We start from the raw sequence: 19,445 nt of genomic DNA, 5'->3' as shown, positions 1-19,445 counted from the left end.
GAGGTGTGCCTACTTGAAATGGAGGAATTTAACATAGAAAGCAATGGGACCATGAATTAGTGGTGTACTTCCTATATCTATGTCCCAGCTTCTAATTTGGAAATTAGGAATATGACATTCAATCTGTATGTTAGTAGATATAGGTCATTCAGAAATTTAATAAAAACACATGTATATGAAAACAAACAGATAAGACTGTCCACCTGAGCCCAAATGACGTCGAATTAATCAACTATAGGACACCATCTTCAAAAATGAATAAAAATGTCATCTTATATCAAAGCTAGCAACGGAGCAATCACATCATGGCTCCTGACTTTGAACACATACAGGATGTGGCGAGAAAATCCGTAAAATAGTACATAATCAGAAGAGAGTTAACAGGATGGCAAACAATTATTTGGCTTGAAACATAACAGCCTGTAAATTTAAACATTTCCACAGTTTGAAAGTCATATCCTCATGTGTCGATGATAATCTTGTTTAAGATTGATTGACTGATTGTTGGTTGCTTAACGTCCAGTGACTCTTTTTAGTCTTCTGATTTTGTTACTTTTCGAACTGTAATTTATTTTTTTAACTCTGGTCAGCTTCCTCTTTATTAAATTACTATATTACTTCAACTTAATTTCCTTCTCCTGGTTTTAGAGGGTGACACTTAAGAGAAAAGCCCTGTCAACAATTTGGTTCTGATTTTTCTTCAGGTCAAAACATTTTAGAACTGTTTACTTTTTGACATACGGTTGCCTGGTTTGCGTAGTTGTTAAGTGCCATTTTATGTTTAAGTTCATGCTCAGCAAGCGATATCCTTAGTACGTGCGTAAATAGAAGAATATGATTGTATACCTTAATGAATTGATCAATGCAACACACCTGTAATTAAACAGGTAAACACGGTTTCTCTTAATTGATTATTAGGTGCTTTCCAGTGCTATGACTATTGACACCAAAACCATTTTTTCGTGTATAATTATTTTCAACTATTTAAACGCAAAAGGAACTACTGACTCTCATTTATGAATACAAACTACGAAGATTACCAATATTAGTATCGATTCGGATATAGCATAGTTATTTTCAATTAGAAAACTATGAAGAATCTGTTAAACTTATAATTCAGGAATATAGATTTCTTTTGGTTAAAGAGGGACATTCAAAAACTAAAGATGTGATTGCCAGTTTTACTATTTTCCTTAAGTTAATAAACATTTGGATATAATCGGCTATATACGATCAACGTTTTATACTATTATATTCCGGGTCAAGGAATTTAGAAAAAAAAATCGGCTACCAAATCTAATAGAAAGGTCTGTTTTTATGTAATCTAACAAACATGTCTTCATCAACAATAACAAACATCACTCCGATTAGAGCCGAAAGCAAAGTTGCAACGCTATCTTCACGCCCGGCACCTACTACGTTGGAAATCATGTTACCATCCATGTTACTTATATTAGCTTGTGGAGTTGGTAAGTTTTTCTTTTAAAGAGATTTATAAAATATTTATCACTTTGGCACAAATGTTGATAAAATACCCTTTCTAAATGTATACAGAAAACTGAAAATGGAAACGGGGAATATGTCAAGGAGACAAGAACCCGACAAAGAGCAGAAAACAGCACAAGACAACCAATGGGTCTTCAACACAGCGAGGAATGTACAAGATGTATATATGTTATCCTACAGATTATTTTTCTTAATTTTTATATCAATTTTAATTAATAAAAAAAAGATGTGGTGTGATTGCCAATGACAACTCTTCACAAGGGACCACTGCACTGAAACAGAAATTAACAACTATAGGTCACCATATGGCCTTCAACAATGAACAAAGCCCCATACAGCCGAGTCACATATAAAAGGTCCCGAAATCACAAATGTAAAACAATTCAAACGAGAAAACGAACGGCCTAAGTTATTTACAAAATTAACGAAAAATAAATATGTAACGCAGCAACAAACGACAACCACTGAATTACAGGCTCCTGACTTGGGACATGCACATACATACAGACTGTGGTGGGGTAAAACATGTAAGCGGTACCCCAACCTCCCCGTAAGTTAGAACAGTGGTGAAACAGTACAAAATAAGAACGAACTTTAAAAATTAGATGAAATAGAAATATAATAAAAAAAAAAACCCAGAGTGGACGTGGTCGGGTACTTGTACATCCCAGGAACAAAAATACACTATGTACAGATCTGAGAGTAGTCCATATGTGCATAGCACACAAGTTCCGGGAAGTGTTACACTCTAACCTAGGAGTCTATTCCTGTATTCGGAAGAAGAGTAATCCAGTACCTGGAGGCGGGCTAACCGCTTCAGCTGGCCCCTTTAAAACAAAAATGTGTACTATTTCATTGAAAATGGACGTCATACTAATCTAGAAAACATATACATGAACCAAAATTAAAAAAATAAAACATACAAGACTTACAGAGGCAAGAAGTTATACTGACTTGGGACAGGCGCAAAAATGCGGAGGATCAACATTTATTTGTCAGATCTTAACCAACCCCTATATCGCTATGTAGATTACACAAACACACAGCAACACACAGCTTACATATAACTGAAGTTAGTGATAATAACTTAAAATTATAACTATGTCTTTTGTGTAGGTATCATCTTAAAAACACTTCATGATCATTACAAGTGCCTAAGTAAGTTGCGTGCAAGGAGAAAAATTCAAATCGAGGACGAACTTCAATGGATGAGCGATGGCTCAGATATTATGTTCTACCAAGGAATAATTCAGGTCAAAAAGAACAGAAATACCAAAAAGGCATTCCTGTCGACCTTTGACCAAGAGGTCATGGAATCTATGAAAACGTTCAAACACTCGACAACAGAGTTCATTCAAATAAGTATACCAGCCTTAACCACGATGATCATTGGTCCTTTAATAATACTGATGTACCATTCAACGACAGAATTTTTCTGGTCTTTAACAGAATTTCCGTCAATGCCAAATATCAACCAATGCGTTTCTTGCTATCTAACTCCAGCAGGACTTGTGTATGCTTTGTCTTTCGGTTTTGCTTTTCAGCAAGCTCTTGCAAAGCAAAATGATGTATTAAACAAAATGACCACAGAAATAAGTTTTTTGGATCAAATAGCAACTCTGACTTGTAAGGTGAACTTCAGGACAGGCGGGATACGTGCAAACATTTACCGAGCTCTAAAATCTGAAGCCATATACATGATGACATTGGTTCAAAACAGAAAAGTAACCAGCTTCAACAGTAAACCAGACTGTGACATATCAAGTAAGTAAAGAATGCATTTTTATTGCCATTTTGTTTATTTTCTTTTGTTTCCTATTCTGACATCGGACTCGGACTTCTCTTAAACTGAGTTTTTACTGTGCGTACTGTTGTTCGTTTGTTTTTTCTACATTGGCTAGAGTTATAGGGGGAGGGTTGAGATCTCAAAAACAGGCCTCATTTTTGCGCCTGTTCCAAGTCGGGAGCCTCTGGTCTTTTTTAGTCTTGTACCATTTTTAATTTTAGTTTCTTGTGTATAATTCGGAGTCTAGAATGACGTCCATTATCATTGAACTAGTATACATATTTGATTAGAGGCCAGCTGAAGGACGTCTCCGGGCGCGGAAGTTTCTCGCTGCATTGAAGACCCATTGGTGACCTTTGAATGTTGTCTGCTCTATGGTCGGGTTGTTGTCTCTTTGACACATTTCCCATTTTCATTCTCAATTTTATTATTCGAGGAAACAGTTTCATTCTTTATATCTTATGTAGAAATAAGAAGATATGGTATGATAGTCAATGAGACAACTCTCCTCAAATGAGACAGAAATTAAGAACTATTGGCTACCGTACGTCCTTCAACAACGAATTAAAGGCATATGTATGATACTTTTTAAGTGCAAAATTAATATTTATTCAGCTCACGTACAAAAGTCAATGCTAGTTATAGCACACTTTAAGCCTTTAAAATACAGTGACATCGTTGTTCAGAAATATGACAAACAAGTTAAAGAAACCCAGCCACATGAACCTGTTCTGTTTTTACAATTGTAATAGCACTCATCTCACTTTGGCGGACCCCGGGGCGGAGAAAAGGTTGTGGGGTCCGGGAATTTAGACGATCATTGCATTTTAATGGGGACATATATTTGAAACCTCCATTTCTCCTTGCTTGGAACCCTCATTTATATACATGTTACAAATTAAGCTGTGATTATGCAAACATCTTTGAAAAATATGAAAATTATCCGTTTTTCAAACACAATTTGGTAGATAACTTCTTGTTTAACCTTTCAACGATTGTTTCCAAACTTTTCCATATATAGCAATATCTCCAGCCCTATCCAAAGTGTCTCGTATTTTTGTGTTATAAATAAAATCTTGACTATCCTTCTTGTTCATTTATTTTTCGAATCTATATCATTGATTAATTGTATTGCCCTTTATCAAAATTATTGAAGAATTTGTGTAACTTAAAAGTAAACAAACGGGAACAATTAAACAAATTTCTATGTGGAATACCTTGTCTTGTTTAATGTGATCAGTATCATATCAATTTATTGTCAAACAAAACTAAGCAAACTATAATGTCTTTTTTCTTAATAAAAGAATCCTTTTTAAATATTGACCAACATTGATTAAACAGTCAATAACTTCGGTAAAATATCATCATAGCTGCCAAAAATAAAGTTTGCAATCGAATAATTTTCTCATGATCTCTTAATTAACAGAATATTTCTGATTAATACGTAGATTTCTCGGAAACAATAGTCATGCTCCTAAAATCTACTAGAACAACTTGGCGTGGTGGTAGGGGTTGACGTAGAGGCAGAGGGAGCTCTTTTAGTAACGAATTATGATGAAGCAGAGATTTCGGACCGACCAATCCAACCTAAATTACAACCTATTGCTGGTCCATAAAGCTCAAATGACGATATATTAGTGAACAATAGCAGAGGACACAGATTTGTCAATAGATATAGAAAGATGTGATATAAGTGCCAATGAGACAACTCTCCATCCAAGTAATAATTTATAAAAGTAAACCATTATAGGCCAAGGTACGGCCTTCAACATGGTGCTTTGGCTCACACCGAACAGCAAGCTATAAAGAGCCTCAAAAATTACTAGAGCAAAAGCTTTCCAAAGGTAAAACCGACGGTCTATAGATAAGCTAGAGGCATGGGTGTGCCGTTAGAGAAAATGGACAAGAAGTCCTAATTACATACAAACAAAAGTTGGAGAGATTTAATATATTTTTTCAGTGAAAATGACAATGAGAATGATGGTCGTAGTATGAACGTAGTCAGGTCGTAAGAAGAGCATAATGAGGACGGCAACGGCGTGCTAGAATCGTACTGTAGTCGTGAGAACGTGATGGTCGTAGTGAAGTCGTTATAACGTCGCTGTGAGGTCGTAGTGCAGTCTCTCCGAATAGAATCACGCTTTCGCTACGCTCTCGCTACGATGGCACAGCGACCTTTGCGATCTTACTACGACCTTATTGAGCTCTCACTACGCTTCTACTACGACCCGATATCGCCACGACAGCACCTCGATTGTTTTAAACATGTTCATAGTCGGCCACACTCATCACGATCTTGAAGACCTCACCACGACCGTGATACGACCTCACTGCGATCTACACGATCGTACTACGATCATCAAAATTTGCATTTTTTTCAGATCGTAGTGCGATCGTGGCCTAGTGGGACTGCGGTATTAACGTCCAGTGCACAGGCACTCGTCTCAGAATTTTGTTTCCCTTTATACCTTTATATAACACAAGGTACTTTTAAAACTCGCGATTTAGAAAAATGTCAGGCGGTGACGAAATTCCGTTATATGCCGTGTTATATAAAGGTTTATAGGGGAAACAAATTCTGAGAATGAGTGCATGTGATCCAGTGAATTAAAAAAAAAATCAATCTCATATATGTATGCAAAAATATATACAATCCATTTTCTACAATTAGCATATACAACGCCCCTTCCAAGTTTTTAAGTTAACACATGTATTAATAGCCTGGCTTTGAATTTTCACAGCATGCTACTGTTCATATTAAAATACGTCATAGAATTGTTAAACAGACTTTTTTTTAAATATTTTTACGACAAAAGATTCGTGCATTTCTTTGCATTGACTTTCGAATGATTAAAAAATTCATGCACATATCTTTTAAGAGTATAGTTAAAAGGCTTTAGAATTATTAATACCGGAAGGTCTCCAAGAACCAGTCTTCTTCTCTTCTTCTTTCAATAATTTGCTAGTACAAATAATTATGACGTCTTAAAAGGCTATTATAATTTTTTTCTTTGACGCCTTACTTACTAATTTGCATACCACCTCTGGTGTATTATCGCAAAGTGAAGAGTCAAAATACATTTACAGCAAATATTGCCACGATCTAAGAATATTTCCGATCGAATTAATGTCAACAAAAAGAGAACCGTCACATGCAGATAGTCTAAATACAAGAGATGTCAAAAATAATTCAAATTTTAGAGAACATTGAATTCCTTTTTATCTATTTAACTGTAAAAAAACAACTTAAACAAACTATAGGCCATTTTACTGCATATTCGCCAACAAAAAGCAATGTCTTGTATTGAATTATCCCACTACAGCGGTCTGAAAAAGTTTCTAATTCCACTAATAGAAAATTCAATATTGATAAACTAAGTAACTTTCAGGGCGGGATAGTATTCATAACAACAATTCAAGTGTACATTATATTTGGAAAAAAAACCTCGCTTGAAAGTCAAAACTTACAAAGTGTAGCCGCTATATAAAGAGACTTTCTTCTAAGAAGTAATAAGTATCGAATGAGTTAAAAATAATATGAAATAAATTCGCTGTTTTAATAATAAGTAAAATAAAATATAAAAACATATTGATTGATTGGTTGTTGGTTGCTGAACGTCCAATGGCAAATATTTCATACATGTTAAGGACCATATAAAAACAGAAGAACCAGGTATAATTTTGTGTTGAAATATTCCATTCTTGTTATTTCTAAACGGTAACTACTGGACCGGATATTTTAACTGTTGCGAGAGTGAGCCGTCCGTCAGTTTTATTGTGCAGGATAATATAAATTCGCAGCCACGTCCGATCAGAAAAGGAATGTTTAGCCCGATGCCTCTTGTATAGAGAGTACTATGTTCTCTGTGCATGTAAGAACCACCGTAAAAACTGTTTGGAGGGGATCCACAGGTGGCCTGTTTAATGCAGAATGTCTTTTCTTATCATTCAAGTGGCAGTCCAAACTGCATACCTTTCGTCCATATTGTATCATCATACAAAACCTACCTATTGCATAAATAGTTAAAAGTTTCTCGTCCTGAATATGCAGGAAAGAATACCACTGGACTTTTGTGCAAGCAACCATCAATCAAAGTATTATAGAGCAAATGCTATTGATTACAACTTGCTTTTTTCATCATAAATGTCATAAGAAATTTATGAAATTGATCTAATTTCGTTTTTGAATTATACAAATATTGTGTGTCTTTAATACTTACAGTTGATATATGGAATTTGCTAGATCTACTGAGAGAGACCAATAGAACAACCGAACATTATGTCGATAGTATCATGGTTCGATACATTATCGATTATACATCGATTCTCAATAGTGTGTGTTCCGATCAGATCGGTATACTTCACTCCAGAATTAATTGGATATTGTAAGTAATTCTTATATGACGTAATGACAGATCGATTCTGAATAATTCTAAAATAGAAAAATCGAAGAGAGGAAAAAATATAAACCAAATTGTTTGTGATGTTATTTTTGCGCTCAAAATGATTTCTATATTTTCTTTTTAAAATTCATTGATAACACATGTTGCTAGAATTAGTCAGTTACACAAGAAAAAATAATTGTTTTGCCGGTGCAGCAGTTCACGATTCTCAAACGTTTTTGCCAGTTTTATTTCAATTCATCTATTTTCTAGAAATGTATTAAAAAATACGCGGCGATATAGATTTATACATTTGCATAAGAGATATTTTCTCAAACCAACAATATCCTATATATGATTAGATTCCGATGTTATTTAAAAAGTTCTATTTAGCATCATCGTTAACATTATAGTGTATTGCATAAATAATCGCTAGGGATATTTATTCTCTTAAAAGCCATCAATAACTCTTAAATGTTTAGAATTCCGATGTTGTTTAGAAAATCTATTAATAAAGATGTTATTTTTCAGATGGACTTTTCTTGTAACTCTAGGATTTTTCTCACTATATGGTGTAATAATGATACAAGCTTTTTCATACAAGATGGAGCTTATGCTGTGTACCCTGACATTGTTTTCTATAGGCATGCTATGTTACATTGTAGCGGACTTAGATTCTCCATTTACGGGTATATTTCGTATTGATTTGTCTATTCTGATTGATGTCATTCGACGCATTGAAATTATGTGTACATTGGAGGAATCAGGGCGAACGGATCTTGTTTATTATCCAGACAGTTCTTATTTTAACAACACTGAATAAACATGTCTTAAAAATTGGTATAAAGAATGTACATTGACATAAATCTCCATGAGCTAAAGTCTTGTAGCAACACATTAAACGAAAATGTATGAGTGTTTTGATTTTTATCATTTGATCACGTGTCTGTCCAAAGTCGGGAAAATCGCCAGAAGTTGTCTTGTGTTAGATATCTTAATATTTTTGGTTATTTGGAGAAGTCAGTATGATAAAATTTCTTTCAGTATGATGACAGATCTTTGCTGGTTTCTGTTTAAAAAGTAAAATAACAAACAAACAAAAACGAAGCCCAAGGAAAATTTTAAATGGTAAGTCCTTTTTCAAATGCCCAAATCAAATGCTCAAACACATCAAACGAACGGAAAACAACTGCTAAATTATTTAGTACAGGCATTTCCTTATGTAGAAAATCGTGGATTAAACCTGGTTTTATAGTTAGCTAAACCTCTCATCTGTATGATAGTCGAATACAATTCCATTAAATAGAGAATACATTTAATTTATTCACGAATGTTTCTGAATCTGCAAAATGTTGATTTCACAAATTGTATATGCTGGTCTTTTGTTACAGATTGCATTTTACGGTATTTTGATTAGTTTGTTACGTTGGGTTGCTGCCTCATTGAAATATACCCAATGCTTATTTTATTCATAATCATAAAAGTGATAAGTACGTATGGACATCAATCAGAACTTGAAAAGATAATACTAGTAACTATAGGATTTCGGATGTTAGGTTTGTTCCGTTCAGAAACGTGTTCATCCAACGTCATTTGACTTTGTAAAAAAAGAAATATCACTGTAAATTGGTAATACAAAAAGTTAAAAACACATGAGAATTTAACAAACGTATCAAAACTTTATTTTCCCAAATGTATCAAAGCTTTATTTTCCCAAATGTGTAATGGTACAGTATTTGTTTTCAGCACACAAGCAGCAACACGAAGAGCTGTGCACAAAATACATGTCATATCTATGATATAATCAATGAAGACAGACAGCCATTCTCTAAAATAGATCACTTGAAGAGCTTAGGATCAAATAAAATCGTTAAAGAATGCGTGTTTTCTATACCCTTTCCCATATACAGTTTTCAGTACTTTTTTTATATATAAAACAGTTTTCTATACCCTTTCCAGTGGCGGATCCAGGGGGGGGGGGGGGGGGGGGGTTCCGGGGGTGCGCACCCCCCTTTATTTTTGCCGATCAATGCATTTGTATCGGGACATATGTTTTGCACCCCCCCCCCCCTTTTGCCCTGCTTGCCCTGGGTTAGCACCCCCCTTTCGAAAATTCCTGCATCCGCCCCTGCTTTCCATACACTGATATGAGTTTGATATACCCTTTTCGATATGTATAAACGCAAAGCTGTCATATAAGTGTTCATGATCATCGATGTTACTTCAACATGTTAATTTGACCTCTCGCTCGGTTATCTGCTACCTAACGACACTGAGCCGTTAAAGTTCATGTTATAAAAGATCTAGTATCTCATTTGGCTATGTACTATTTTTCTTTTGATATTCATCATTTCTTATTTTAGGAACCAGTTCATTTTGTATATATTTTCTGACACTTTCTATTGAGTTATTCTTTTCGTGATTGGCATCTTTTCGGAATCCAGTGTCAAGTTGACGAAATTTTTTGTATGTACCCATTTTTTTACCCTGAATTCCTTGTTTCCACAATTCGTGAGAATATTTTGAACAATCCGTTCTCCAAATTTGTGACATAAAATCTGATGATACCGAATGAAATGTTTGAACTTTATCCGATTTAAACCAACAATCAAATTGAAATTTTGTATACGTGTTAAAAGTAGGAAGGTATGTCACTTTATATCCAAGATGATACAGACACATCCCGATATAAACATCTTCTAGCTGGAAAAACGGCACATCTTGCGCTATTTGCACAATATCGTTGATGACATTTCGTCGCAATATGTAAGAAGGTCCTGCACAGAAAGCTGGGAAATTAGAATATGGATAAGTTTTGGGTGATATATAATATTTACTTGCTGGGTGTCGTATAGGTTGCCCGTTGAAATGACATTCTCCTCCGACATGCTGAAAAGGAACATTAGTTTGTAGTGATTTCAACAACTCCGGCGCATTAAGCCAGACATCGTCATCTATTTTTAGAACATATCTTGCATTTCTACACTTTTGAGATATCCAGTTAAAGCCATTTAAAGTCTTTAAAGTCAAATTCAGGTATGTATCTGTAAAATTGAATTTTAAAATGTCATGAAATTGTTTATTTTCCTCCTTCATCAATGTATTTTCTCGCATATCCTTGCTGTTCCCCACGACAAACAAAAAACGCAGATGGGGATTCTGACGTCTGAAGGGTTTGAGATAAGTGTTCCTTATAGTTAATCTTCTATTAATGTTCGAAGGTGAAGAAAATATTAGTGCAAATAGGTGAAATTTTCCAAGGTCACAAACATTGTTACTGATGGTATCGAAATGTTGGAAGTTGAAACATTTTTCACATTTTGGCCTTTTAGAAAAGTCTGCAAAATTTATGTTTATCAACTGGTACTGTTGTGATAGGTCTACAAGAGATATTTCAGTAAAGTTTTGCCTCCCGTTGCACTTGTTTCTCTGTATGATATCAAAGAAACGCGGCGGTATTTGATGGTACGTAAACACGTCATCCGATTTGAAGTAACATTCATGTCTGTATCCATCATTTCTATGGAACTTTGGGTTATGTGTAACTGTATAATTCAATGTCTGTATACATAAACCTATAAAAACGTCTTCTATATGTAAAAAAGGTAGATAATCAGCCACAATACTAACGTCTTCTGTAGTTTGCATGGTCATTATATAAGATGGACCGTTACAATATGGCGGGAATTTTTCGCCTTGGTATTCTTGCTCTGATACAAAATGTTTGTGTTGTGTTTCTCTCACCGGTTCAGCATCGTTGTAACAAAACCCTCCTATATAATTGATGAAGGGAGATGATTCAGATGCGCGTAATAAAGCACCTGTATTTATCCAAACGTCGTCGTCAACTTTCAGAACAAAACGCGCATGCTCACAATTCCATACTGCCCATTTGAATGCCATTACCGATTTTATTGTTAAGTTCTCGTAACTGTCGAAGAAATCAAATTTCACAATGTCATTATAGAAATCGCTTTCTTGCTTAATATATTCTTCCATCCTTGGATCCTCCGTTTTACCAAGCACGAACACATGTTTTAAAGGTTTCTTTCTAAGATCAGTCAGGTATGTATTCCGGATAGTCTTACGCTGTAACACATTTTTTGGTGTACTCATAATTAGAATTAATATCTGAAGCTTGTTGTTTGGCATATAAAGACAACTTCCCGTATTCAACAGTGTTTTGAAATCAAACTTCTTACAGCCTATACAATCGATGATTCCTAAAGTATTCAACACTTCCGTTTTCCGGGCATTTCTGTTTTCGTTGTGTTGTAAATATTCATCAACTATGGCTATAATGGTGTCCTTATCGTCCGCTACTCGTTCTTTGTTTATGTTTTCCTTGTCGTTAAATAAGACAATCAAATTTTGATTTTCTATAATTTCACTTGGCAACCTTGTTAAAAACATAGTCGGCAAGATGACACACATCCATTGTAACACAAGAAAGCCTAAAATCAGCCATAATAAGTGTTTTTCAGTAATGGCCATTTCTATATTTAAACATTATTTGTTTTTAAGTTTTACAAATAAAGGTCCTACTTTTTAAACCATTGTACATTTGGACATTTAAATACGGTACATACAGCTAGAAATTACATCAATCGGTTAACAAAACAATTGAACTATTATATATACCGTATTATAATGGCTATTTGTTTGTACACTACTGTGTTCTGTGATCCGAAATAGAGATTTAACTTTTCAAAAGGGATATTTTGTTCGTATATATTCCAATAACCGAGTCGGTCAGAGTCTTGTCGAGGATTCATCGGAGGAGATCGAAATTATGGATTACTAGTATTTGGTTTATTAGTATATCGTCTCAACAAAAGGCTCATTGTCGAAGCTGAAGGCCACACGGCACATCAATAAATGCTTGCGCTGGACTAATTTGCAAGCATACCACACATCTATATATATATATATATATACATATATGTATACCATGGGTATCATTCGGTTTAACGAGAGAAATGGTCGTGAAAGAATATCTAACGGCGGTCAAGTATTGAGAGACGATCGTGAAAGCTCTGGTAACGGATCGTGAAAGACATTTAATGAAAATTCTAGGTCAGAATCTTTGAAAAAATCGCTTAATTTTCAAAACGCGGAACAAATCCGAACACAAAAATATGTCTGTCAAAATGGTTTAACTTCCTCAACATAACTGTGAAATAAGATAGAGGAAATATGCAGAACTTTTTGAAAAAACACAAAAGGCGCAATGCATGTCTATGAAATTAATTACAAACAACACGCTTTTTGTACCTATAATGGTCATATTTCAGTTTATCGTGATATATTTGAAATTTAATCTTGGGTGTATCTGATAGTACAGTAAAATGAAGGTATGTTCTTCTCTTAAAAGCATTAATTTGTATATGAAAACCTTGAATTTGTTGAATATCCATCAAAGTTGATCGTGAAAGATCAGGCAACGCATTATTTTGATCGTGAAAAATAATGCGTGACCAAACTTATTACTAGTAATCAGAAATCAGTATTTCTTTTGCCATTTGATAAACCTGCAACTGGTTGAAGCCTGTAACTATTTTGATAAGGATGAACATTAAAGCTTTTTTTTATTCAACACTTTACCTCGAAAGTTAAAAATACAACAACTAAAAACGTCTCTAAATAAGTTTGAAAGATTCAGCTCTGAGAATTGGTCACGTGCAATTCAGGCAGACCGACACTGTTTAGCCAATAATATGGATATGCAACGTTTAAACCAAAATGATATTCATCAAACAAAAAATTACAGCAAAACAGCAGTTTCATGAGCAATTTGAGATTGCACGATAACCAACATTTTGTGCAACAGTACTTTCTTAAGTTCTGTATATACAACGCAGATGTGGATTGATTTAACTATATACTACAGACTATAGAATACCAGAGCGCAAATGTTGTAATGTCTCGTCTGCTTTACTTATGATTGTTAATTTTTGAAACGTCTATAATATCAAGGGTTTTACTAGAAGTGTCAAAGTTGCTAAATGCGCTTAATGTATTTTTGTCCATCTGATGAGTTAAGCCTTTTCAAATGATTTTTATAGTTCGTTCATATGTTGTACTGTTATATCACTGTCTCAGGTTAGGGGAGGGTTGGGATCCCGCTTACATGTCTAACCCCGCCACATAATTTATGTATGTGCCTGTCCAAAGTCAGGAGCCTGTAATTCAGTGGTTGTCGTTTGTTTATTTGTTACAGATTTGTTTTTGTTCATTTTTTTTATACAAATAAGGCCGTTACTTTTCTCGTTTGAATTATTTAAAATTGTCATATCGGTGCCTTTTATAGCTGACTATGCGATACGGGCTTTGCTCATTGTCGAAGGCCGTACGATGACCTATAGTTGTTAATGTATGTGTCATTTTGGTCTCTTGTGGATAGTTGTCTCTTTGGCAATCATACCACATCTTCTTTTTTTTCAAATTATGATTGTCAATGGTTCATAAAAAGAGTTCAAGGTCAGATGAACCATGACATACAGATCTCTACAAATATCCCGTAAACCAAATAAATGTGTTCTGATCCTTACAGTGCTTTAGAAACTGACAAATGTAAAAGTTATGCTTGGCCTATTAATTCGAAACATAAGGTCAATAGTATATGAACCCTGACCGACAGCCAGACATAGACATCTTACTATCATTCAATATATCAAATACAATTGACGTCATCATGGTCATATATGAAACATGCAGACAGACAGGTACACCATACACGAAATAGCATACAGGTATATATCCAAAAGGCTAGACAACATAAAACGAGCATTGCCGAATGATGCATGATAATGAGTTCGATGTTATTTGAAACCTTGCAGAAGTCGAAAATGTACACCTCATAATCATAACAACAGACAGTTATCCTAAAGCTTAACGAATCCGCGATACGGAGGCGTTGACCACAAAAATTAATCTCCATCCATGAAATAAGGCAAATTCGCGGTCAGGTGAATTCTTTCTGACGGACATGTAGTTTATATAATCCAATATACAAAATGTGGGTATCCTATAACTCGTGATAAGTGAGTACTTCACATGACAATAAAAAGCTTCATCCTACAATCATCCAACTATTTTACATTTCATTTTTTGAAAATATTAATACTTTGAAAAGCTTAAAGCTATTGAGAATGTTGACCTAAATAACTTTTCTCAATACCAATGACAAATGTTAATTATGATATAATTGAAGAATAATTTGAACAGTGACGTCTTCGTAGAATTAGATCTTTCACGATCCTTTTCACGATCTTCAAAAATGCGGTACGTGATCTTTCACGATCCGAAAAATCAATTTTTGTGTAAATAGTTCTTTATTTACCAAGTTTCAGATTATGTTTATACAAAATAACTATGAGGACCATTTGATTAATTCAAATAGAATGCCCTTATTCGTATTAAAGTAGTTTTTCTAGTCGAATTTGTGAAAAAATCATGTTTGTTTACATTTTTTATGTCATTGAAATGTCGAGAAGCAATCTGACTTTTGTTGTTTTGTATGATAACTATGTACTTTTAAAACTGGATGTTCTCACATACTGATCATAATGTTGAACCATTTTGACAGACAGTTTTATTTTGTCGTAAATTTGTCTGTGTAATTAATTAAATTAGAATATGTTAAAGACGATTAAATGTCTTTCACGATCCGTTACCAGAACATTCACAATCGTCTCTCAATACTTGTCCGGCGTTAGATATTCTTTCACGATCATTTCTCTCGTTAAACCGAATGACACCTGTGTATACGTGCATTGTCGAAAAGTTCAAATTGATAGATATAATATGAACCCTACTCTAATGTAACGATTACCGTTCTTTATAACGTTGGTTCTTTGGATTAATGTGCAAGATAATTATATATGTCACGATGATTTCATGTGAATATAAAAAAGAAGATGTGGTATGATTGCCAATGAGACAACTCTCCACAAGAGACCAAAATGGCACAGCAATTAACAAGTTTTTTTTCTTTCTATTTGCTTATTATTTCTTTATATTACAATGTTTTGTCTTAATTTGAAGAATGTAGCTGTTTGTTTGGAAGAAATTTAAAAAAAAATTAATATTTCCAGACCAAAAGGGGCCAGCAGAGGTAATAATTTTGGTAAATGACACAACAAATAGCATCTTCGCTAGCGAAGATGAACAAATAGCTACAATCTGTGAAAGTTATATTTGACTCCTCGTTTCAAAACAGAAATAAATCATTGTGGTTCTATTGGCTAACCATTAAAGACATATAAAGCACATAACTGAACGATGGCTAATCTTCTCATTCTGCTTTAATACATTTTGTTGAACTCCTGTATTGGAGAACTTTTTGGCAAGATTTGACAAACTAAACTGAATATAAACAGAATGTATTGAAATGGCCGTTATTCGATTATGTCATCTACATAAATGTAAACAGTAACTACTTTAGAGGACTTTAAACTAAACTGACTGTCGAAGTTTTATGACTTATATTTTTCCTATTCACTAGTTTTCGACTACTAATATACCATCATTTTTTTCACATTCAAATATCGAATCCTTTTATGTCATTTTCTTTAGTTAATAAATAAACTCGTTTTTCTTTTGTTTGCATTCGACAAGTAAAATAACACATCAAACTCTATATTTTATATGAAATATCGAATCTTTGTAAAAGCCCTTAGTCCAGTGTTTAGTGTTGTCAATCAATTGGCATTACTCAATACGTATATATGCGTAGTTGAAACACTTCTATCTAAACAACATAAGATCACAAAGTAATATCTAATATAATAAGTAATACACATCTTTAAACTCTATCTTCGTGGTGTTCCTATGTTAGAATTATCATTTCCGCGAGTAAACAATTTTTGTTTCAAAGCAATGTCGTCAGGCAGAACGTTTAATCTATTAATTAAGACAGTCTTTACACTGAGTATTTAAGAGAGTAGTTATAAAAAGGAAACGATTTAGAATCAACAAAAACAACATTAATATTAGAATGTTCACTGTTAAGAAATTTTGCTGAGCATCATAGTCAATGAACTATAAGCTCTCTTTTCAAGAAGAAAAGTGTTTATGGAAAATTACGCCCACAGGATATGACAAAAGTTCCTTCATAATGAAATATTGCACTTACCGCTTAAGTTAATCTGCAAAAAAGGTGTAATCAAATCATTACTATTTCTATAGGGAGTAGTTTTAAAATTTTAATTGATGTAATATAAACTTGCAAGGCAATAGAACAGATTTTGATTTTGAATATTATAAGTCATCTGAAAATTTTTGTCTTTTAAGGCGTTCTTGTAGATTTTCCAAACCATTTTCTAAATGACATTATTAATAGCTTATATATGTCTTCAAACAGCAGTTTTCAAGATAATAGACAATATAAGATAATACAACAATATTGTTTAACCCCGCCGCATTTATGTCTCGGTCCCAAATCAAGAACCTCTAGCCTTTTTTAATCTTATGTGTATTTTTTTTTTTTTTTAAATTTTGGTTCATTTGTAATGTTAAGTAAACGAGCACTAGCACAGATGACTCACAGATAAGTTGAACATAAACGTTAAAAACTTATCAAAACAGAAAGGCATGCTATAGATAACTTTGAATCTTTTGCGATGTATATAAAAAGATGAGAAAAATGCCGATGGAAACAAAAAGATGTAAAATATAGTTTCTCCCTATCACCAATGTTAATGTCACTTGGTCTTCGACCGTCATCAAGGTAATTTTTATTGAGGAAAACAGATAGTAATCACCAAAAAGACCTTGAAGTAAATAAACCCATTAATGCATTAACTGATAAGAAAGAAACGTAATCAAATGGCGGAAGGCTCAAAGCTACCTAAAGCTATATAAATATTATGGAAATATCATATATTATAAACGTGACAAACCTAGCTCAAATTTCCAAACCTTCTTAGAGTAATATTATTCAAGCAGACACGGCGAACTTTAATTTTTGTGCAAACTGTAAAATATAACCATTTTCATCAAACTGTTTAGACTAGCTAACTGAAATAATGCTGAAAACTGATGATCGTTCACCTAATCTGACCCAGTCAATTGATAACCTAAGAACGCCAAGCAATGGTCTTGTCTACGCTGTTATGAAAATGATTCTAAGGAGAACGGCATATCATTGTTCCTTCTATAATTTTGAAAAACCTAAATGTTCCTTAAACCAAATCTCTGTATTCTCTGAATAGAGATTTACAAATAAGTACACAGATTAAATATTTGATTATATATAGTCTCACAACAAATAATCTCACCATGGACGAACACTATTGTCGTATAAATGAAAATATTTCAACGCCTCAATGTTTTGCAGCATCACAACAAATATTCTTAAAACAGATGTGCCATTCATAGGTTCATTCAACAGCCGTGCTTTCAATCCGACAATAGAGCACGGCTGTTGTCTGCTCTATGGTCGGGTTGTTGTCGCTTTGACTCATTCCCCGTTTCGTTTCTCAATTTTAGTGTATATTTAAGATTTTGATATGAAAAGAATTTTAAATGAGTATGTGAGAAACCTGATGCTTTATCAATAAAGGTAATAACGACATATGACAAAGTTGTTTCCCCTTCGTATTTAATTATTACAAAAGGTTTGGCAAACATTTTTCCTTCTTTATATCAGTTTTCAAGCATATCAAATAACATTAACTTATAGTTATTTAATTCTCTGAATAATGTAATATCAGGTTTTTGTTTGTATTGGTTTTGTTCATCACGTATAGTTGTTATTTGATATTTAAACAAAAGTGTAACAAATTTTATTTATATTGCGTGATTCGGAACATTTTCGTGTTAAATTCAATGTTTTCATTTTCTTGTGTTCGCAAGACTGGTAAAGTGTTGTACAATAGAATTTATTGCCAGCTATAAGGTCAATTTATTTACTGACAATACCATTTCTTTAGAAAACCAAGTCAGGTGTTAAAATGACATTCAAATTTAATCTGACAATCTTCAAATATTTAATGATGTAAGTCAGTCGGTAGTTTTCCATAGTCATTTTACGACATAGTAATAAGATAAATATTATAATAGGGTATTAGCTTGATGAAATATTTGTTATAATCATGGTTTGTTTACAAACACGAACACTGACTTCAATCTCCAAACCCCTTTAAAATTGTTTTAAGCTAATTTTTATTTTAAAGTTTGTATGAAATGCATCATACAAACATGTAGACATTCAAAATGAAATTGCGCGAAAGGACAAGGTACGATAAGGCCTGTTCTTGGCCCCCCTATTTTCTCATTTTTCAAATTCTGTTTTGGAAAGCTACTTATTATGTTAAAATATTCCCTGAGGTTTAAAGTTTGTTTGGATGAACTTCAAAACCACTAATTTTAGCATCTGGGACAGATGAGGAAATATTTTAACGTGATAAGTAGCTTTCCAAAACAAAATGAGAAAAATGAGAAAACAGTGGGGAGGGGGGAGGGGCGGGCAAAAACGTACCTTATCTTACCTTGTCCTTTCTCAGTACAATGTTTAATTATTTGTGTGTATTAATCCCCTCCCCTTCATTTTTATTTAACCATAGTTTTATGATCGTTTACAAGTGACTTCTTAAATCTTAAAACTAGTGAAACACTGTTTTTTGAAAATGCATAGCTGTTTTAAAAAAAAATAAAGTTTTAACATATATTTCGTGAAAAGCTTTTTACATTTGTGAATATACTTTTTATTATGAATATTTCAATGTCACGATTGAAAGCTGATATGACCTTTTAATAGGATTTCTTTA

The 19,445-nt window shown here is 33.5% G+C and overlaps 2 protein-coding genes across 2 annotated transcripts; one reads left to right on the top strand and one right to left on the bottom strand.

Annotated features, from left to right (window-relative positions):
* The first annotated feature begins 799 nt into the window (after positions 1-799).
* On the top strand, positions 800-8,593 carry LOC139481262 (uncharacterized). The gene is made up of 4 exons (XM_071264442.1): positions 800-1,469; positions 2,623-3,270; positions 7,515-7,677; positions 8,206-8,593. Exons 1-4 carry the CDS (start codon positions 1,334-1,336, stop codon positions 8,495-8,497), a joined length of 1,239 nt encoding a protein of 412 aa, XP_071120543.1. The 5' UTR covers positions 800-1,333; the 3' UTR covers positions 8,498-8,593.
* A 1,255-nt stretch (positions 8,594-9,848) lies between these two features.
* Positions 9,849-12,256, bottom strand: LOC139482617 (uncharacterized). Its single transcript, XM_071266533.1, has one exon. The coding sequence runs from the start codon at positions 12,166-12,168 to the stop codon at positions 9,994-9,996; it is 2,175 nt and encodes a 724-aa protein (XP_071122634.1). The 5' UTR covers positions 12,169-12,256; the 3' UTR covers positions 9,849-9,993.
* Between the last annotated feature and the right edge of the window lie 7,189 nt (positions 12,257-19,445).

Source organism: Mytilus edulis, chromosome 7 (assembly GCF_963676685.1).
Source record: "Mytilus edulis chromosome 7, xbMytEdul2.2, whole genome shotgun sequence".
Lineage (NCBI taxonomy): Eukaryota > Metazoa > Mollusca > Bivalvia > Mytilida > Mytilidae > Mytilus > Mytilus edulis.
Note: the sequence above shows the minus strand (reverse complement) of the source record. Positions and strands in the feature narration are given on the sequence as shown.